Source organism: Melitaea cinxia, chromosome 2 (genome assembly GCF_905220565.1).
Source record: "Melitaea cinxia chromosome 2, ilMelCinx1.1, whole genome shotgun sequence".
NCBI classification, from domain to species: domain Eukaryota; kingdom Metazoa; phylum Arthropoda; class Insecta; order Lepidoptera; family Nymphalidae; genus Melitaea; species Melitaea cinxia.
Window position 1 is genome coordinate 13,098,752 of NC_059395.1, and position 23,656 is coordinate 13,122,407.

Sequence of the window (23,656 nt, forward strand, 5' to 3'; positions counted from 1 at the left end):
ACTGTTTGTTGCAGCTTCAATCGCGAGTAACCAAAGGCAATAAAAAGTGAATTTATCATAAAAACTTACGCATTAAAACCAAAACAGTCATAAATAAGAAAATAAGACCGCCTATTTATATTTGTAGGTTTACTCGGATTAATTTGTCTTGATACTTTCATAATAATATATTGAAATAGGCTACCAATAATAATAATAGGTTTATGAAGGTACAATATACAAATAAAATATATCAAATCTACCTGAAGATATTAAAAACAATCCACTGTACTTCTGAGTCTAGCCACTCGTAAATCCTACGATATTATCTCGTGAGCTTGTAAAATTACTGACTCATTCTCCGTTCACATCGGTGCATAAAACATTTTTATTTCTTGTTTGGTGGTCAAATATTTTGTATACGGGTGGTATGCTAATCTATAAAATAACTGAATCTCCCATACAAAAAATAAAGTGTCTTTGTCAGCTGCGACACGCGAATGGAGTTTACTCTTTAAGAACGATCACCGTGAATTCATGAATCATTTACAAATTAAAATGATCTATTAAATGAATGAAATTATACATATATCAAGATGACTTTATCCAACTGTAGCAATTTGTAGACGCAGTAAGCAACAAACAGCAAGGCGTTCATTGAAGTAGAGCGACAGCGTGCGGTTGTAGCGAAACGAATGTTTCAAAATAGTTCCCCTGCACCTTTATTTCCGTACCTGTAGCCCCGGAAATCTGGTGGAAATTAGAGCACGGTGTAATAGCCCGCTGGGCGCTGATAAATTTTGTGTGATTCATATTTTATATCGTAGTTTTTTAAGCATGTTATAAAATGATTTTGGAATAACGATTCCATTTACTTATTAGTTAATTTTAATTTTATATTGGCATGAAATAATAAAAAAAATAATGATTAAACTATTATTACTCTCATCGTCATAATTCTCATTAGCGATAAATTATAATAAAATAATAATCAGCTGATACAAAAGTCACCAAAAAATTAAAAGCTAAAGATAATTCAATAAATCAAATAAATTAAATTATAAGTTTTTAATTCAGCGAAACATTTGAGTATAAAGATTCTTTTGCGTTACAAGACATCCTTTGCATACAAGGTTTAATTAATTAGACTGGCGATGAACATAAATTCATTACGATGTTAACTTCTGTTTATACATTGGCGCAAGAGTAATTCGTCAAAAAAAGGATAAGGTTTTATATTATAAACGCACTTTTTTATTTAAATTTACTTCACAAGCTAGCTGTAAGATAAGCAAGATTTACAAATGAAATAAGTCGTCTTTGTTTATAATATTTTCTCCGGTTTTTTTTTTTTGCGAAAAACCAAAAACTTTGAAGATTTACAGCTCATACTTAGGTATATCCATATCAAGTAAGTGGTATGAATTCCTCGTGAACGAAACCTTATTTAAATACAATCTGTAAGAAGTCGTATTTCTCTAGAAATTTGTATGTCACCTCCGATTTAAAAAGAGGCGATAGAATGACTTAAGCGCCATAAAGTTAATCCCGCGCAGGCAACTTTGTGACAGCTTACATAAATGATAATAATAATAATTTACATTTATTATCTATGTCAGTAAAAACTTAGTATTTGTTAAAAAACCTAATGACTACATAACTAATGCAAATAAAAAATCTCGACACGTACAAAAATTATGACAAAGCATTTTTTTATTTATCTGAGGGCTTTGTCACGCGTCCCTGTCCCATACAAAAGGTCTAAAAACGGTAGGTCAAGTGCTGGTTTCCCGGAGGTGAGGTCTCTACAAAGACATTGGATTTTTTAATTAATAAGGTTAGCAGGGGTGCTAGGGTGTGAATGGCGCACTTTGGTGGGAACTCGGAACAGGCAATTAAATCTATTTTTATGCCTAGAAAACCTTTAGACTCAGTTTGGAAGGTCAAAATTCTTTACTATAGCAAAAATTTTAGAATTTATTTGAATACATTGTACCTAAAATTTTAATCAAAGTTATATAAAAGCTATCTTATATTTTAGATATGAAATTCAACACTAATTGATCTATTTAGTTCTAAGATTTTGAATTTTACACCCGTTCAATTAAAAACGCATTTAATTTTATGCAACGATGATGATGACATTCAATATATTATCGACAACACAACTCCACCACAGTCAAAACATATTTATTGATTAAAACAACCACTCAATTAGCGTAAAACAACAGACTATTCTTCGATTTTCCTGTTACCTATACGCTTCCCATTCTAAAGAGACCTTTTGTAGAGCTTTGAGCTTTCCGCTTAGTCAGATGAGCGCGCGCGCAGAGAACGCGCGTGTCGCGGCGAACTCGCGGCTAAATTTAATATGACACGTGCTACTTATACAGTCGGGAGTGACTTTAATTTGTGAAATAAACTGATTAGAATTGTAACTATAATATCATATCATGTAAATTACTATACTCGTAATACTTATTTAAATGACAAAAAGACGCCGATTAAAACCATATTTGCTTATTACCTTTAAACGGTTTACCTTTATATTTAAATATAAACAAATTTAAAGGTTTAAAAGCAATTTCTAATATATAATTCTTAAACATAAATTCTTAAAATAAGTATCGCGAAATAAATATTGTAAAAGGTTACGAAGTACCAATTCCAATCAAATGTTCATAAAGGTCTTTAAATAAATTACGAACGGTAGGTCGTGAGTGCATTCGGACGATTTATTGTAACGACTTTCGAGATCTTCTCTTTGTACTGCAATTCCAAAAGGTTTTTAAACTTACGAATGACTACAAACACTCTTAAATCTTTCATAAAACGTAGCGCTTCAAATATATAAAGTTTTACGATTTTTCTTTATTACACCTAAAGTTTTAATTAAACAGACTAAATAATTTAATAGGTACACTATCATTAATACTTTTCCTAAGGTTCTTTTGAAACATATAAAAACGCCTTCGTACTAAATTTTAAAAATTTATTCTTAAATAAAGATTTAAAATATTTATTTTTAATTAAAGGAACGAACACTATTATTCTTGCCCTAGCACTAATCGGGCCTAAAATCGATAAATATTATTTAGACGGTAATTTTTTCGATGAAATTCTAAGTAATTAAAACATAATTATTTCTCAAATATTACCTTTATAATTTTAACTTAGTAATAAATTATTTGCTAAACATACCACTTTACTTTTTATGTAGAAATGTATTGCATATTCGTATATGAACTTAGAACTTTCATACATAATTGTGGTTGAGTGATATAGATGTTTCTGAATAATGAACTATACATATAAAATATCATAATAAAATATTAAACAGAGTTTAAGTATTTTAGTAACACAGACTATTTTTTCTTTGATTTTTAAGCACGATAAATTTTAAAGAATAATTGACAGTAGAAACGAAAAATTGTAGTAAATTAGTCGTCTTTTTATACCTAGAGCAAAATTACATTCATACTTTGAGAATACACTGACACAAAACACAAGTTACAAGTCACGGGGTTTGATGTTATATCCATCTATACAAATAAATAAAATTGGAGTGTCTGTTTGTAACATTAAAATAACCGCTTTTTACTAAATGCGTATGGATATACACGGTATACACGGTATGGACATATACATGGTATACACGGCATATATACCAAAATAACATTTTTTACAATTTTTATCTGTGTCTGTCTATTTATTCGGGCTAATTTTCTAAACGGTTTGACCGATTTTGACGAGATTTTCACGGACAGATAGCTGATGTAGATGTTTAGTTTAGAAATTTAATTATTTTATAACTCCGCGAAATGAACAATAACTTTTTTGTTAAATTCCACGCGAACGAAGTCGCGGACATAGCTAGAATGTCTATAATTATCTAAATTGTGAAAGAAAACCGTAGTAGTAGAAGGTAAAATGAATATAACATCAGGATAGTGAACATTTTACTAAAACTTGGTCGTATTTAATTTGAGAGTGTAGTTTTGTTAGTGTTAATAGAATCAATCTTTTTATGTCTGCTAACAAAGTCAAAAAGAACATAAGCCTCGTTAAATATCGTCTACACACTAATATATTTGAAACGTAGGTAAATGTTTGACAAACGTATAAGTTAAGAACGATCATTTACCTACATTGAGACTATTTATAAGAGGCGACGGAAACGCCACTACTGAAGACTGAGTTCCAGTTACTTTTTGTTTTTACATTTGAAGTTGTAAGATTTATCTGTGGATATTCTGATTTAACATATCATTCAAGAAATCTGCACTTTTAATGTAACTTTGTTCATGCTTTCAAATCATTTGCGTATATTAATTTCGTCTAAGATTGCTTACTCTATATTGAATTATATCGCTCTTACATATAAAAATAATGCTATTTTGTTTATATTTCATTTAACTAAATATCAAAACACGTAAATACGTTCCTTAGAAATTGAATTTGAAAAGTTGTTTTGGTTAAAAGTCATATGATATAATAATATAAGTAATTACAAAAAATTAAAAAAGTGACTATATTTTCTTGCCGCGTACACGAACTAACACCAGATATTCGTAGCCAAGAAATCGATTCATCAATTTAACCAACTTTAAAAAATCTTAATTTGACTACCCGTTGGCGCAGCGGTCACAGCACTGGCTGTTGCGCTGGCGGTTGAGGGTTCGATCTCTGCTCACGACAGACATTTGTAATGGCCATGTAGATATTTGTCGTGGTCTGGGCGTTTATGCTTGTCTATTGTGTGTGTTTCCAGACCCCGTTCACTGAGTGAACTTATTTGAATGATTCTTTTTTTAATCGAAATGTGGTATTCGTCGCGTGTTCCCATTTAAATTTAATTTAGATCTGACTAGTACTTTTGGATTTATATCTGATAATGCGTATTTATTTGACTGTGCTTTCGTTGACTTACGTTGTATTAATCTCATAACCTCATTAACCTCAAACTCAAAATTTACTGAGTTTACCAAATTTTGATGATTCTTGTTTTAATCGAAATGTGATGGATGTTTTAGTTCCATTCCAATTTAAATTTGATCGTGATCACAATAAAATAAAACTTATTCGATTTTTTATTAAAGTAAGCAATTAATAATACCATACAACTGAAACAGTTCAAACCTGTATAACATTACTAATACCGGACTTATGCGGTCAGGTTATAACCCTTTTCATAGACTATTGTTACGAATTAACGTGTAATTACAGCAAGCCAAGTTGGCAACGCGATCGAGTGTCCGTTACAACTAAACTCTTAGTCGCCCACGTAACTATAAGAATTAAACGTCTGTGTCCCACATACTATGGATATGTTTTATCAAGTCCATAATCCACAAAACTATGTCAAGTTAATAACTTGTTTAGCTTAACAAAGTAAACAAAGGTGTCTTATTAATTGTATCTCAGTTCAAAATATGCATATTTTACAACATATTATACTCGCTATTTTCCGGTGAATTCTGTCACTTGCAATTGCAGTATTGTTTGCCGAAACTGTCTCTGATAATCTCTTGAGTTAACGACCTTTTATCATATTGGTCAAGGATAAAAATACATATTCTATTTAAAACTTGCAGATGCAAATGATTTTCTACTAACAAAGCAAATATTTTAGCATATGAATTTATTTAATAACATGTTTGACAAAATATTTTGTGAGAATCGAACCGTATAAAGTATATAATACACGCAGTGATATCGATAAATATACATATAAAAAAGTGTGACTGTTCCATCATAACTGTTTTCATAATAACTGTTTTTTCAAGTGCATATAGTTATTTTCATGATATTAAAAACCAAACAAACGATTTTAAAAATTGTATCTGTCTGTTTTTCTGTTTGTCCGGGCTAATCTTCGAAAAAACTGAACCGATTTATATGGGACATTCACCGGAAGATAGAGGAGGTTATATGGCAAATATAGGCTACTTTTTATGCCGAAATTCTTTACGACGAAGTACTTACCGCTCATATAAATATGAAATAACTAGTTTTCTATTAAATACGACTATTTTCGCGAGCAAATCTATAGGTACACCTATACCAAAGTTTGTTTGTTCGTTTAAACGCGCTAATTTTAGGAACTACTGGTTCTAATTGAAAAATTTATTTTGTGGTGGATAGCCCATTTACCAAGGAAGACTATAGGTTGTTTCCTCACATTAACGGGTGTATCAGCGGGGCACAGCTAGTTATTTATTTTTTATATTTTTATTGAATAACTAGCTGACCCGGCAAACTTCGTATCGCCTAACAGTGACTTTTAAGTATTATCACAAATCTTTTGTATGGGAGTATAGAAAAGTGTTGTTTTTAGACGTTTTCAGGAAATTTTAAATTTTTTTTTGAATTTTTCTCTCCGTAAGAACCATCCTCGTACTTCAAGGAATATTTTAAAAAAAGAATTAGCGAAATCGGTCCAACCGTTCTCGAGTTTTGCGCTTAGCAACACATTCAGCGACTCATTTTTATATTATAGATACAAAACCATACATGTATATTTATTTTTATAAAACATTAAAAGAAGATTTACAATTAAAACAAGCTATAAAAATTCGTTCTATAGTAGGAATCGTGAAAAAGTCATTAAAAACCAAAAAATAAAGAGGATTTATTTCTCTTAGATCTAAAAGAATGACGGCAGTATAAACGGTATAATGACCAGATAATTCCAAATATTCCTTATGACGTATGTGTAATAATATACCGTAATAAAACATGATAACTGTCACATAAATCCTTTTACGGTAGTTCACACTATCGTGTTTATCTACGAAATGTTTTAGAGGTGCTTTGTTTTGAGGATAGTGTGAGTGTTGGTTACCGACTTTGAATATTAGTAGGTATGAGTATGTGATATTTTCTCATAATAACTTGTAAGATAATACTTCTTTTTTTTAACCGAATTTTAAAGAAAAAGGTAAAGTTCTCTGTTCAAATATATTTTTATGTATGTTAATGTAGGTAACCTCATAACTTTTTACTAGGTGTACTGATTTTAATGGTTCTTTTTTAAATCGAAAACTAATATGTGCTATGTGGTCCCGTTTAAATTTAATCGACATCTGATGAATACTTTTTGAGTTCATAATAATAATAAACACTTCGCACTCAACGGCCCCCAGTAGGATTTTCACAATTATATAGTACACAAAATTATATTTTATAATACACAAACACAAACGCCTAGATCACGACAAGCACCTACAAATGGCCAATACAAATGTCTGTCATGTGCGGGGATCGAACCCGCGACCGCCAGAGACGCTGCGCCAACGCGTCGTCAAATCAGTTATCCCTAATAATGCGTATTTAATTGACTATTTTATCAGCTACCTAGGTTGTACTTGTCGATATAATTGAAGCCGTTTTGTTTCGTTTTCGAGCAAACACAAATATTGTAATGTAACTTAACCTACTATTCGTTTTGTAAATAAATCTGTTGTATTTTTTGTCTAGGGGTATAATTTTATTATTATAAAAGTATACCAGTGCTACTAAGTCGGTCTGTGAGCGAGCGAACTCTCTTTTAGTCGTGTTTTATGATTGTCACAAGTTCGTTGCTCTGGCGCACCTTCCGCGGTTATAAATACGCATGTCGAAGTTTTGACGCGTGTAAACAAAAACGGTCGGATGTGTGTAATACACCTTTTTATTAGTTTTACGCATCATTACGCCATTTTAGCGGTAATTTCAAATAGGCTACGTCCTAAAATATCGGCACTGCTCGCATGACCTAATTTTTTTCCTGAAAAGTGATGAAAGGCGTAAGGTGTTAAATCGTAAATTTACATTTGAAAACCATTTTGTTACCAATGTTTAACTTTTTTTTAAAACAAATAAACTTTCTATTTGTTATTTTTAATTAGAACTTTGTAAAAATATACCATATTAAAACTAATGAGAAACTACTATCGGCTGAAAACGCAGTTTCTGCTCTGCGAAAACCAGATAATAGCGCAGTGATTAATTAAAATGAAATAATAATAATAATAGAAAGTACTTATATTCTAAATCATAATAATTCTAAACGATGTAGGTAAACTAATCTTATATTTTAAGAAGTTACTATGTTTAAGAACTTACAAATGAAAACTATACGTCTCATTTTGCTAGTGATGATGGCTTTAAGACGTCTAAACGATATTCAAAGAGGTGCTAGAAATATGCATCCTCTTTTACTCATCCTTTGACGTTTTTTTTTTGTCTGCTTATAGAAACTGTTTTCAACCTGTAACTCTATACACGTGAAGCAGTGTTGCCACACGGACCACAGATTATAAATAAAAGACAGGAAACTCTCTTAGAACACTATATTGCATCGATGCCTATGTGTATATTTCTTCACCTAAAAGGCATTAGACGTTGCGTAATTTTACTAAGCTGTTTTTACTAAGCGTTTATGATTAATATTTATGCTATTATAAATTTGTTTAGTAAATTTGGATGAGAAATGGACTTGTTGAATGTAAATTTATCTCTTATGATCATATATTTCTTTTATTTAACTCAAGTCCGATGGATAGGAAAAGTATCGAAAGAAAATCTCTTATCCGGAAGAAATTTTGCCACTAAAATGCCCGCCACCTCGTTTAAAACAGCGTGGTGACTTAAGCTCTAATCTACGAATGTACAATGGGCTGTTTAGATGCTGTTACAGCAAACTATAATAGATCTTAATAATGTACAGAATAAGTAGGTGTTGAAATATGAAATTGCTTTTATCCTACGCACTATTCCCGATAATTACGTACGATACCGTGGGATAGATCAAATTGATTACTATTTGTAAATCACGTTTAACAATATTGTCATATATTCTTATTATATGGTCGGCAAGTTTTCACAGAATAAAAAACTGCTTATACATATTTGCTTTACAATTATTTGTGCATTATTTTTTATTTATATTTAATGAAGATTTTTTTTCTTAACGTCCAATGATTTAAGAAAATACTTACAACAAATACAAACAAAATTAACAATGGGTATGCCGCTTAAGTTAAATCTGTACTAAATTTTAAAAGTAAAATAAATTCAAAGAAAATTTTGGGCCAAAAAATGAAAAGCTCAGATGAGAAACACGTGGAGTAGAAAAATTTAAATGAATTTGGGTAGTAATTTTCGATCTTTGCAAATTAGCCGTTATAGAACAAAAAAAAAGTGTAAATATAATAATGTTAATTAATAAATAATATAGGAATATTCATCCTTTCTTTTAAGTATAGAGTGATAATGACGACTGTTTTATATAATTTATTCAGTTTTACTATCATAATATGTACAGTAAAGTACGAATTACTTTTATGCTGTCATTTTTGTTCTTAATGCTTTTTTATTATCATAATAAATAAATAAAATCAATTATTTGAACGCCACATTTTAATGTCTTAAAAATGCTTAGTTGTCTAGTTGATGTTAAAGCGAAGTAACTAATAATCATAACACTCCCACTAAACGGTACTTCGCTATTCTTTCGAGCATCGTATAAACTATTGCATTTCAGTTCTAACACGGCTACGGCGCCTACACGAAAATTACGCATATTTAATTATACACACAATAGACTTTTGGTTTTGAATGTATAGATTGTGGCTAGAACAAAAGTCCTCTTTATACAATACAGGTTCTAATTATTCAATTAAAGTTCCTTCAAATATTCATCAATGTTCGATAAAAACAATAATATTGTTATTACCTTCAACGTATTTCAAATATAACTGATGGAAAAAGTAAAAGAAAAGTACAAACGATTTAAAAAAAAAACCACGTTTGGTTCGGTTAGGTAATTAAGTTAGGTAGTCTCAGCCTTATGTCTTATGTCAGTGTACATTCAGATGCTGATAGTACAAAGTTTGCATCTCATTACTGGGAGGTCTATTTTGATGTTCCATATCGCACGGTTTCATGACGCGGTCTCGCCGCTCGTGGGCGTAGGCGCCGATCGCTAGAGTAAATATTCCGAGAAGACTTTATCGTACAACGCGAATCCATTCATTCATGAACCGTGACGCACGCTTAAATTATACCTGTTTTTGTATATTGCATTCAGCATCTTAAAGCCTGGGCGGGTCGCAAAACGTTGGTTTCAGTTTGTACCTAACTGAACTAAGCTCACAGTAACGAATAAATAAAATAGCGGTTTTTAAATATTTATAGAATCACATTTTATCTAATGTGCGGTTATTATTTAATAAAAATAATGTTATAAAGTATTGACCGCATAGAAAAATAATATTAAACTAAAAAACTTTTCCGATTGTGACTAATAGTGATAATGATGTGCTTGTGATAAAATGATACCGACTTGCATCAGAGCCCCTCGGTCCATTCAAGGCTCTACTGATGACGTCACTCGGCAAACGCGGTCCATCGTCCAGGTAATTACTTTGTATAATCTTTTCACTGGCACTGGGGATTTTAATCAATTTTTAGCGTAAGTATATTTTTATAAAGTTTCTATATAAAATAAAGTGTTACTTATATTTTATATTTTATAGTCAACTATATTTAATTAATCAATTCTTTATGATATTTGGTTCAACTTTTTTCATAACTAACTGTACCCCGCGGTTTCATACGCATTAATTTGTGAAAAAAAAGCCTATAGCCATCTTCGCTAAATGGGCTATACAACACAAATGTAATATTTGTTAAATTCGAGCCAGTAATTCCTGATATTAGAGCACGTTTAAGCGCGCGATAATCTCAGGAATTAACAACTTTGCAGCTTTATAATATTGGTATAGATATTAGAATTATTTACTTGGAATATTTACGTATATAGTCAAATTTGAAATTACCGTCACATCATCATCAACATCACTTCAGCCTATGGCAGTCCACTGCTGGACATAGGCCTCCCCAAGTTCGCGCCAATTGTTATATAGTATTTTAAGAACCAGATGTGGAATCAAAATAAAAAATACAACAATGATGACTTACATATACTACTTTCCTAACTATTGTTCTAACAGTATATATAAAGTTGAAATTACCAAATTCTTTATAATCTCATGCCTAGAGAGTTTTTGCAAGCTTACTAATGAATAATTGTGTTTGCTCACAAAAAAATTGTATTGACGCGTTGGCGCAGTGGTCATAGCACGGGTTCGATCCCCGCTCACGACAGACATTGATTTTGATTTTGAGTAGGGAATATATATGCCAACCCGCATTGGAGCAGCGTGGTGGATTAAGCTCTGATTCTTCTCTTACACCAGGAAAGAGGCTATCTTCTAATAATTTTTTGTTCCTTAAAACTTATCGTCGTTCGAAAATAATCAAGCCTGCCGTAAGGAACTTCGTTCCAAAACGCATTAATTTACATTTAGATATATCGAAAACTGCAAAGCAAGACGAAGATGTAAGTTTAGTTTTAACCAAAAACAACATTACGAATATTTTATGATTCAGCTAAGATGACTACAAAACAATGACGAATGAACTTTTCAATTGCCCACTTGCCATTATGATAAATTAATTTTTTAGTGACTATTTTATTAACTATAATTTTCCATACTAAACTTTGTGAGTTACGAGATCAATTACTAAAATTAATACTTGGATATTACACACTCAAACCGCGTTTATGGTTAACGTTTGGTTCATAATTATAAGCTATGTTTATAACATTTCTCAATAAACAGATGCATCATGCAATAAAACATAATTATGTTGAAACAAAATTTACATCTTAATGAGATTATTAAAGTGTGGATAATTGATTTAAAATATAAATGAAATAATTTTACATCATGTTTGTTTTTAATATCCTATGAATATGTTTTGTTATGAAGGTAAACAAACTGTTTAGATGGGGCTTCCTTCCGCTACCATAGATAATAACAACTCGACATATGCACCCATCCTGTGGTTATAGATCTATAGATAGTTTCCAAACAAATCGTAATTTCAGTAGTGTAACGTAGTCGACGTCCGCTCGGAGATATTAAAAGCTTGCGACCTCATTTCACTTCCAGATTTGCGTTTAGAAATCATCTATTTGGTTTCCTATTTGTTTTTTTTTTTTGTGCGGTCAAAGAAGTGATTTAAACGAATTCACTCGAAATTATATAAGTAGATAGTCCATTATGCGTATACATTTTACTTTTACCTTAGTTACTGATTGTAAGTTTTTGTTTTGCTTATATGTGTCATAACGATAAAGAAATAAGCTATATCTGCTAAATATACAGGATTTTTTCAGAATTGATTATAGCATTATTATATACGAATATTCAAACTCCTTCGTGTCTTCTCTATTCTAAGTGACTTTGGACTAAACCATCCTTCACGGTTAAGCTGAAAACCATTAAACCTATCAACAATTACACCTATATACCTATAAATATCCTACTAATATTATAAACGCGAAAGTTTGTATGTATGGATGTATAGATGTATGGATGTTTGTCCGTCTTTCACGCAAAAGCTGCTGAATATATTTTAATGAAAGCTTACAATAATATAGCTTATACATTAGAATAGCACATAGGCTACAATGTTTAAAGATAGTGTGTGAATTGCCCAAAATATAACGATAATTGTCAAGTAAGTCGGAAAAAAATATGCCATCTGCGAGCTATTCTAGCGTACGCTGCCAATACTGTACAGACGTGTTACACGTATACAATGTATAAGAAATATATTTATCTCAATCAGTCCTAAAAAAAAGGCCGCGACAGCATATATCTATCTTTTAGAAGTAAGCCATTATCGCCAAAACAGTGAAATACAGAAACAATAAGAATTGATAATATGTTTCTAATGCACATGTGGTAGTAACAATTTGGTTTTTATATCGCAGAATCAATTTTGATGATTTTTTGTATAAAGCTATCTATCTTATTTCAATATCTATTGAGATGATAATAAAATACTCGAAGTACTTGATAATCCTGCGCTGACGAAGTCGCGGGTAACAGCTAGTAATTTATAATTTAAATAAGCATATAGACTCATTAAAAACGTGCTAACATTAACTTGAACAAATAAATGGTTACACAATACATTAAATAAATGCAAAAGGATGTGAAATGTTAAACCGCCAATTTTATTACATCACCAATCTCTGAATTAGTCGTAAGTTAGATGTAAAGGGAAAATGTTGGAGGCGGTATTTAGGCAATTCAACTGTGCTATTTTATGTTCAGTTCAAATAACACCGTATATTTTGTTCATCATTTTTTTGCTATTACACTATGCTATACACTAGCGTAGTATGTTTTACTAACCATATATAATGGTTATAAGGTTTTAGTTCAAACAAATATCTGTCTATACTAATATTATAAAGAGGTAAAGTTTCCAACTTTGTTTGTTTGTAGGGCGTAATCTTCGCAAATACTGATCCGATAATGAAAATTCTATCACTAACAGAAAGCTACACTATTTATGAGTGATATAGGCTATATTTTATTGTTATTGAACAAAAAATTCAGTGAAAAATAATAGTAGGTATATGTAATTCAAGTCGGAAAAATGCGAGCGAGATGACAATATATTTTGCATTACAAAAATAATAAATAACGCCCAACGAAGTGGCCACGGGTTGGTTAGTGTAATATATAGCTGTATTGATTGTGTTTGATTTAACTATAATATGTACTTAAGTGAATATTTAAATAATATTACACTTTGTCCGATATACATTCTATAAACATACTATAAACATATTTATTTCTGTAGGTTAATGATGCGAATTAAATCATTTTCTAGTTGAGTAGTAAGTATGTAAAAGCTAGCGGAAGGTTTAAATTATGCGTAGTAAATTTTGCTCTATTCAAAGACATGCAAACAACTACATTGATTACTCTAACAAATGCAAATTGACCTATTTGTTGATAGAATAATTTATATAATTGTATATGATTTTGTCTATTAAATGTCCTGATTTTTTTATCGAGCCATATGCTTCATTTATATTAAATTGAGAATGACAGAATAATTATTCTGAAAAGGCATTTCGTGATAAGTTAAAAACCAAATAACTATAATGTAAAAAATTTAGTCAAAAAGTGAAATAAATAATCTTAATCTACATTTTACAATTAAAACGAAAGCTTACTAAAACACATATTTTTACATTATGTACATTCTAATCGTGTTCATACGATAACTTAAATAATACGTTTATAAGTTACTTAAAATTTTCACGTTTTTGATACTTCATAATTTTAAATAATTTTCAATAAAAATACTTTCTTTTTAAGGCTCAGAGAATGTAAAACAAAAACATTTGTAAAATTTAAAAACGAATATCATGTAAATGTTTAATGAGAACAATCCATAACGAAACGTTGTGCAATTTTATAACATTATCATCCTTATTTTTACTGACATAAAGGTTACAGTTACACCAATTAATGGTCAATGTACAGTTGATTCGCCTGGGAAATAAACGATACTGCACAATGAGTATTCACGTCCATTTGTTTATTTTGGACTCACGTTGCAGAGATGATTGAAATAAATACAGTGACATTGTTAGCAAAAATTACGTTTGTCGAAAGCAAACGTTTTGCACAGGCTATTAAACAGCACGTCATAATTAGATGTATGCATATAGCATCATAAACTTTTCATTATATTGCATTGATATGTTATGTTATATAAGTTACGTTTAACAACCAAGTCATACCGAGACCGGTATCGGTTGACGGTATATTTCTCGAAGTCGTTCAGGACTACGTCTGCCTACCCTTCATATCCAAGACCAGAGAACATGACCTATTTTCCTCCAAAACTGTTTATTTTATTTCCACCGAAACTGTTTACCGTTGCGCTGGAGGATGTCTTTAAGACTTGAAGGGAACGAGGCATCAACGTCAACGGTGAATACATCTCTCACCTTCGTTTCGCCGACGATATCATCATCTTTGCGGAGACATTGGATGAGCTAGGCCAGATGCTGGACGGCATAAACGAGTCCTCCAGACGAGTTGGTCTCGGTATGAATTTCGACAAAACGAAAGTTATGTTTAACAGACAAGTCATACCGAAACCGGTATCGATCGACGGTATCCTTCTTGAAAATGTTCAGAATTATGTCTACCTAGGCCACACTATTTGAATAATCCAAAATAACTTCAAGAAGGAAGCTGATAGGAGGATTTGGTTGGGCTGGGTTGAATTTGGCAGGCTTCATAGAGTCTTCACTTCGAAAATTTCGAATTGCTTAAAGACAAACGTCTTCGAGCAACGCGTCTTGCTTGCTTTTAGATACGGCACCGAGACGTGGTCACTGACGAGGGGACTAGTCCACAACTTTAAAATCGTTCAACGTGTAATGGAACGAGCTATGCTTGGGGTCTCCCTCAAAGATAGGATAAGAAATGAAACTATCAGCAAGTGAACGAAAGTAGCCGACATAGCCCACAGAATTAGCAAGTTGAAGTGGCAGTGGGCTGGGCACCTGTGTCGCAGGACCGATGGCCGCTGGAGCAGACGCGTCCTGGAGTGGAAACCGCGTATTGGCAAACGCAATATAGGACGCCCTCCGGTCCGCTGGACGGGGCAAACTACGTAAGATTGCCGGTGGTGTTTGGATGAGGATTGCGGAAAATCGCAATATTTGGCGCGAACTTGGAGAGTCCTATGTTCAGTAGTGGACTACAATAGGCTTAACTGACTGTAATTGACTGATATTGATATAATCACCGAAGTCTATATACAGATTGTATAGATCTATTTACTGAGCAAAAATACCTTTTCCACTGTCTTTTACAGCCTTTACAAATGTCTAAGAGACAGATGAAAGCAGCAAGTTGCTCCCAAAATATGAGATCTTTTTATTTATGTAATCGACATAATTCATTTTAATACAGGTAAAAAAAAATCTATGGACTAGGTGTACATATAATTTCGTAGTAGCACATAAGAGTGGAACAGCTAATGATAATGAATTTGAAAGTTCCATAACTGAGAGCGGTTAAAAAAACCGTGGGTTGTGTAGTTAATAAATAATTCCAGCCTCATTGATGCCCTTAGATCCGATAATATTGTCCGTCGTGATAGATTTATTAGGACCGATGGATATTCCAAACCTTTTTGGATGCACAATCGTGTGATGTCGGCAGATAAAGACATGAACCAAGCCGATGTTATCGGAAATGCCGTAGAAATGATGATCATTCTATTAAACTGATCGATAAATATTCCTCGTTAAGGTGCGCTCTCTGGCGATGTCCAAACCTTAAAGGATACGTATATTGTAATGTAGATACTGATAATATACTGACTCTATTATATAACTTAAATTTTAATACTCGTAAATATCATATCCAGACAGTTTTATCATATTGAAAATGTATTGTATATTAATACACTTTAAGTAGCAATTCAATTCTGAGACTACTATAGATGTATCTGATGATATTTCCATATTTCTGACATAAAAATCGTAGATTACGAATGTAGTTTTGACCTTTATAAATTATTTTCACAATTCAAATTATTTTTTTGTGCCACCAACATAGTGGAATTCCTAAATTAACCGACGTAAGGTGGTTGTTGTGACAGTTATATAAAAATTAGTGAGCCACAAAAGGAATTTAAGAAAAACATCGGTTAACAGTTAACTAAAGCTAAACTAAGTATTCGAGCGATTTTTAAAGCCTTAAGTGCATGATAGATTTGCATTTGAAGAGCGATGCAATAAAATTAAAAAAAAATCATAAAAACTTCCTAACATTTATTACTTACCTACTTTACATTCATTGCGTCCGTAATATTCTTTTCTGTAACATAAAATTTTTACATATGCATAAAAGTCTCTAAATAAAGATATGAGAAAAACATTATTTTTTTTTTCTTTTATATTCTAATTTTTTAAAAATGGTTAAGTTTATTTATATCTGTTATTAATTTTAATAGAATTATAGAACCCTATTTTTAAAAGCTCACTTTTAGACAGTTCATATTTTTTTAGATCAAAATTTTAAGGGTTGATTCTTTAAAAAGAAATAGTGTTTATTAATAGAAAAATTTTGCCGTCACATAATAAGATAAGATAGCCTTTCAACGAGAGAGAGATTTGTGGTTACTTCCCCACAAGATTCTGTTCCGTTATTGCTATCAGGTGTGAGCTATGCGGTTGGTTTCACAAAGAAAGTAGAAATTCAACTATCGAGCAAATTTTGTCCATGTATTCCTGTGCCTAAAAACAAAGCTAGAGAGAAAATCTTCGTATGTGCCGTAATAAATATGAAGATTTTCAACGATAGCCTTATTTCAAAATAGTAACTTATTTTGAGACCATTCAAAGGACACATAATTACAATTCCTGCAATTACGTTCACGTGACTACTACGAGTAAAAACCTAACTACTAAAAAGAATATTTTTAATAATAAATATCCTTTTTATATTGCATATGTATGTATGTATGAATATTCCCGTTTTTAAACTATCGACTCCGAATTTGGTACGAATCTCCTATATGTGATGTAGAAATGATCGATGAGCGGATTTTAGGATAACTCATGCCCACTAGGGATTACGGGGATGGGCGTTAACCACGAGAGTTTTAAATGTATGTAACTTCGAACCTACTGAACCAATTTCTATCAAATTTTTTAAGCATTTGTAATTTGGTCCAACTTGGAAGATAGGGTAGTTTTTTATCTTAATTGAACCCGATAGGTGGCGCTGCTATTGGTATCTAACTCCGAAACTACTGAACCAATTTTTATCAAATTTTGTACGCATCTATAATTTTGTCTAACTTGGGAGATAGGGTAGTTTTTATCTCAATCGGACCTGGTAGGTGGCACTGCTATCAGTATGTAACTCCCGAAACTACTGAATCAATTTTTATCAAATTTTGTAAGCATCTGTAATTTTGTTTGACTTGGAGGATATGGTAGTTTTTATCTCGATTGGGCTCGGTAGGTGGCGTTTCTATCTGTATGTAGCTCTGAAACTACTGAATCAATTTTTATCAAATTTTGTAAGCATCTGTAATTTTGTCTAACTTGGAAGATATGTTAGTTTTTATTTCAATTGGACCCGTTAGGTGGCGCTACTATCGGTATGTAAGCTATCAAATTTGGTAGCTGTTTTCCGGGCAGGACAACGTCTGCCGGGTCCGCTCGTATTTAATAAAATTAAAATAACCGAGCGCTATATGTCGTATGGTCAGATTTTGTTTAAAATGTAGGACCAAATGGACTACATACATGTAAGCAAGATCAAGTACGTTGAAACAACACATAAAGAGTTCCGTGCCTTCATATAATAATCAAAACTATGTTTTTAAAAAATCTCCTTAAAGTGGCGGCTCTTGTTGACGAGTAAATTTAGATATTGATTATATAAAGTTAGATTTAATATAGGTATACAAGTTCGACAATTTACGAGTAATTAATTGATTAAGAGTACACTTGTAATATAGTTCGGCTTACATCATTATAGTACAGAACCATAAAATAAACATGTTATTAATTACAGGACATAATGTGACAGGAGATAATAAACGGATAACTCTTTCAAGCATTAGACCAGATGGCAACCATTACACTAGCAGATTCTAAAACTAACTGCTTACCGCGTAAACTACGCGCGTTCAATATCGACGCGTCGAAATAGTTATGTAAATATACTAGACAGGAAAGTGGTAAGATTAAAACAAGCGCTGAGTTCCGTTGCAGTTAGCAATAATTTTCTTATAATGTTTACTATACAATTATTAGACGTTGTGTTTTGGTTATATAATCTTTTAAACTTATATAATAAAATTAGTTCCCCTATGTATGTTATATTATATTTAATAACAAACAATACAATTATAAATTGTCAATGCGTTTTGATTTTAAAATCCTAACTTGCATATAATATACATAGACACGCCAATTTATAGACCAAAAGTAACACAAAAGTGGCAGCTATAACGTGAGTTATATAAAAAAATCTAATACATTAAAATCTCGTATCACAGTGTTTGTTACTGCATGTACTTCTTTTAAGTCGTTAAACTTTAAGTAGCGATTTCACATCTTACGAGCATCGTCTTATCTACCGCTCTTTGTGCGTCAAGATATCTTGGAAAGTACCTACTTACAGTACCTACTTCGTGAGCTTAGTCAGACTTTTGTTCGAATCTAAATGATAATGCTTTGATACCAGTTGCGTTAATGTTCGAAAGATAGAGTCTATTGGAACTCTAAATATTTATCTTGTAATTTATTTCTGTAAATGTATACACATATTTTATTAACAATTAGGACATTATTAATTCAACTAACTTTAACACTTATCCTAATTCTTATATGAGGATACATCTTTGCCCAACTTTAATAAGTTTACAAGTAGATTGTTAGATCAGTTCAGTAAATAAAACTTTTCTGTTATATACTGAACATAGCTTATTAACGCCCCACAGTTGGACATATTATCTGTTTATCAGTCTGTCTTCTGTCGTGTGAAAGAATAGATCAAAGGTTAATTGTTCGTTCAACAAATGCGTGGCGAACAAATAGAGTAAAAAAGTCACTGGATCACTTATTAGAATCTCGGTAGTTTTTTTTAATGAATACATTTTATTTCTTCTATAGATCTACACAGACTGGGCGAACCATTATCTGGAAAGGGCGCGTTCACGGCGCCGAGCAGGCACGTCAGGTGGTGGACTCGCTCGCGACTGCGCTGATGGTCTGTTACTAGCTGATGTGCTAGAAGGAGTCACTGGACAGAAAGTGCCGAGAGCGCATCGTAAGCCCCGCAATCCTCAACAAATGGTGAGTCATACGTATAGTTGTTTTATTTATCACCTGCCTAGAATAATATATGTAGTAGTGTATCTATAAATATTAATAAGAAAAAAATTGTTTCACTCTTTATTTCTTATTAAAACATAAATCAATATCGATTTAATATTAGTAACCTAAGAAATGTGTAGGTTCTCCGTAGAAATGTTCAATTTTAGGGTTATACCTATGGTATCATTGGTCTTTCCAAATCCAAAGTCAAATCTATTCTTAGCAAAATTATCATGACTAGTGCAAATATTAAAACAAAGTAGTCACTAGTTAGAGACGTAGTAGAAACAAGTGACTTTCGATTTATTTGTATTCACATTTGTATAAATACGGGTTACTCAAACAAACTTTTTCTTTTAATATTTGTTGCTTTCTATAATCGATGTCTGTTTTATTTGTTTGAGTAGTATTTAATAATACATTAATATTGATTCTCGCAAGTAAATCAAATATACGCATATTTACGTCTCAAGCAGAAGCATTTTAATAGCAAAAGATTTTTTTTTTGTATGGTAAATTTTCTTCTATCTTTGTTTTAAATTAAAAATGACGTCAATTTACTTCGTGTTTCATATCTAGTTTCATGCTGTCAGAATTGAATTCCACGTTTGACTTTTACTTGCAAAACAGACTACCTTCGTGGTGCCAAACATGCTTTGATGGTAATTTTAAATGTAGTCACAATATTAGAGCGTCTACAATTCTTCGTGTACTTTTGAACTTTTGTATGGATACTATTACTATTAAAAATGTATTTTCTATAAAAAGGAAGAGAAAAAAAATTGAGGATTTCATTTTGAATTTGAATTTTAAATCAGTGAACGAAACGACACGAACTTACTTTATTTTATAATGAATGATAGTTTACATATCCATAAACAAATATTCCATACATCATTGGGATGTCAAAATATAAAACACCCTAATATCCGGTTAGTTTATTTGTTATTAAATCTGATCGAAAATGAAAGCGGCGTAGGATTATTGTGTTAACTCAAAATAGCTATCGACTCACAAATCATTTACGAAGGTACGTACATACAAATATCTGTTCCCTATATATGGGTTCATTGGGTGGCTACGCAGGTATTGATGAACTATGACTGTGACTGTTAAAATACAGCCTTACTGTTATAAAAATAAAGATCATAATAGCTTAGCGTCGGTAAAATTTCATATATCTGAATTATTATGGACACGTTTATGGGATAGGTAACCCACAAACCCAAATCATGTAGTGCACCACGCTGCTTCCGGTATGACTTTGTATTTAAGAAAGTGCTGATAAGATTTATCGGTTAGTATAACGTTCGGCTTATTTTTACGAACAGGCCATATTGGCTTTTGTATACAACGAGAAAAAAAGATTTAAAATTTTTAACTCATTTAATGCAAAGTTAATTTTAATGAATTAATCCATATATCCATATATTTTAGCTTTATGACGAGGTTTATTTTTCTCAGATAAGATTTGAATTAAAAAGTATACACATCATATTTTTCATTTTCTTCTACGGTTATAAAAAAAAAACAATGTCGTTCGAACACTTTACAATGATGAAGTATTTTTACACTTCATTCAATCAAACAAAAGGTTGACGCAGGTTATTGAAGGTATTAACCAGGACGAGGTTGCAGGACAAAGTTCAACAAATGCACAAATAAGAAACCGCTACTATAAAAGTGCGCAACATTGGTGTAATTCAATCTACCTGCGGTGGAACACGCACACTGCGACCACATCCGCAGAGGACACGGCGCAGTCCCCCTGAAACGTTTGAATTGTTAAAAACTAAGTGTGAGTCGTACTGATACCTGATAGGTTCATTACCAACTGTAATATTTGATAGTACACAATTATAAAGATTAAGATAAAATGCGTCTTTTACGGAGCGCTCTTATTCATTTATTACGATTTTTATTTTGTTGTTATGACGGCATTATTGTAGGATAATCTGTGAAAATTGCATTGTTTGGTTTACCTATCACAAGTATCAGAATTAAATACGTAAAAAATTATAAAACAAATTTTGTATTAAGGACTTATATAACATCATTAAACTATGGAACCCTAAAAACAAAGCACAATGCATGTAAGCGACGAACGTATTACCGTAGTTAAACGAAAGAGTTAAATAAAACGAGCGTAAAAAGAAATTCAAGTAGTATAAAGGATATTATTTTATTAACTGTGCGCGACTGCCGGCCGCATTTAACTTTTAATCAATATGATTGAAACTTTCATCAATAACTTGAAATTATTAAGGGCACATTTAAATTTTCGTTAATGCAATATAAAATGTTGTATACGACTATCTAGAACCGACTCTTACTAGGTTAGGTAGGTACTAGTTACCCACTACCAATTATATTTCAATGTAATTTTTGTTATTATGATTACTAGAACTAGCATTTTATATGAAATAAATGGCTATATATCAAAAAGAGAAATAAAAACCTTTATTTTAAATCCGCCAAAAAAGTTTCTTTTTTATTCGTACAACTGTAATTATTTCTGAAACATAATTCATGTTTTTATTTTATTAATGATAAGTTTCTAATGATTCCAAGACAAAACAGACCACTTTAATGTTCTCTAACGGCCAGTTTCAATAAATACTCTATCTATCTCTGAATTTACTCTTAGTCAGTTTATCTGAGTGAGATTGATTATTAAAATCGACCGTAAAACTGGATGACCACGCGCATCTACAAAGCAATAAAAGTTTACGTGCAAATATTAAGGTGCCTACATAATTGAATTTGATATTCAGCGATATGAAAGAATAAGAAAAATCATAGGCGCCGAAGACTTTGTAAGTAAAAATTTACATGTTCGAAGTAACTAAATACGAGTATGTGGCATATGTGTATGTGTATTTTAATGACAGTCATAAATCGTTAAAAACAGTTTATTTCTATATACATACGCATCATTCAAAAATTGCTTTTGTAATTTGCATAAATTTCTTTCATTCACCTAATTTCTGCCACTTGTGAGTGAAAGCTATAGAGTGGTAAAATATCATAGCAAAATGTAAGAGATGTAATAGTCGGTAAAAATAGAGATGAGTAAATTAACGAAGAGCAGTTTAGAACGCTTGCTGACCAACCATTGCTAATAGTCGGTTATATTAAGCTTATTAATCCATCAAATCAGCGAAACCTATAATTGTTCTAGGTAACAATGAAGTGGTCTTAGTAAATCGACAATGGTCATTACGCTCTGCTCGATGAGTCTTCGATTAGACCAAATTGATGCTAATTAGATTTGTATTTGGTTGTAAATAATAAAATATCGAATTATAGATCCTTGGGTTGTTTGTTAACTTAATAGTAAGGCTAAGTTTAACAAATTGTTAATATTGACAATTTAAGCTGCATGAAAAGACTTCTTCCTATTAAGGAGAGTGTGATAACACTAGGCAACTTCTACACAAAAGAATATTGATTAGCCCGTTGGGGCAGTTTGTAGTATTTCTTTCTGTTCGCCGGGTTGCGGGTTCGATTCCCGCCTGAGTCTGGGTGTAATATTTGTATTTATATACGTATTATTTCTGTATAATTTATAAAAAAATATTTTTACCTATAACACTCGGATGTTATTTATAATTCAAGCATTAAGTTGCTTACCTTACGACCGTGTGTGTATGTTAATTTTTTTTTTAATTTAAAAAGATATTTATACTATCAACAGTGTTTTATGGACCTATAACTGTAGGTTACAGTGAAATATATGGTATTTGTTTATATATTTGTGTTCTTCATTTACTTGAAAACATACTGTAATTCTAAAACACTTTGTAAAATAAATCGTAAATTCCGAAAGATAGAATTATAAGGAATTCAAGACTATGTTATTACGCTATCAGTTTGATTAAGATATATAGCGGTTTCGGA

The 23,656-nt window shown here is 31.5% G+C and overlaps 1 protein-coding gene across 1 annotated transcript in view; it reads left to right on the forward strand.

The window, feature by feature from the left end:
* Positions 1-23,656, forward strand: part of LOC123665215 (protein sickie) — a 221,874-nt gene that overhangs the window by 48,836 nt on the left and 149,382 nt on the right. Inside the window, 1 exon segment of the mRNA XM_045599553.1 lies at positions 19,553-19,735. Within this exon segment, the coding sequence (XP_045455509.1) occupies positions 19,553-19,735 (183 nt within the window).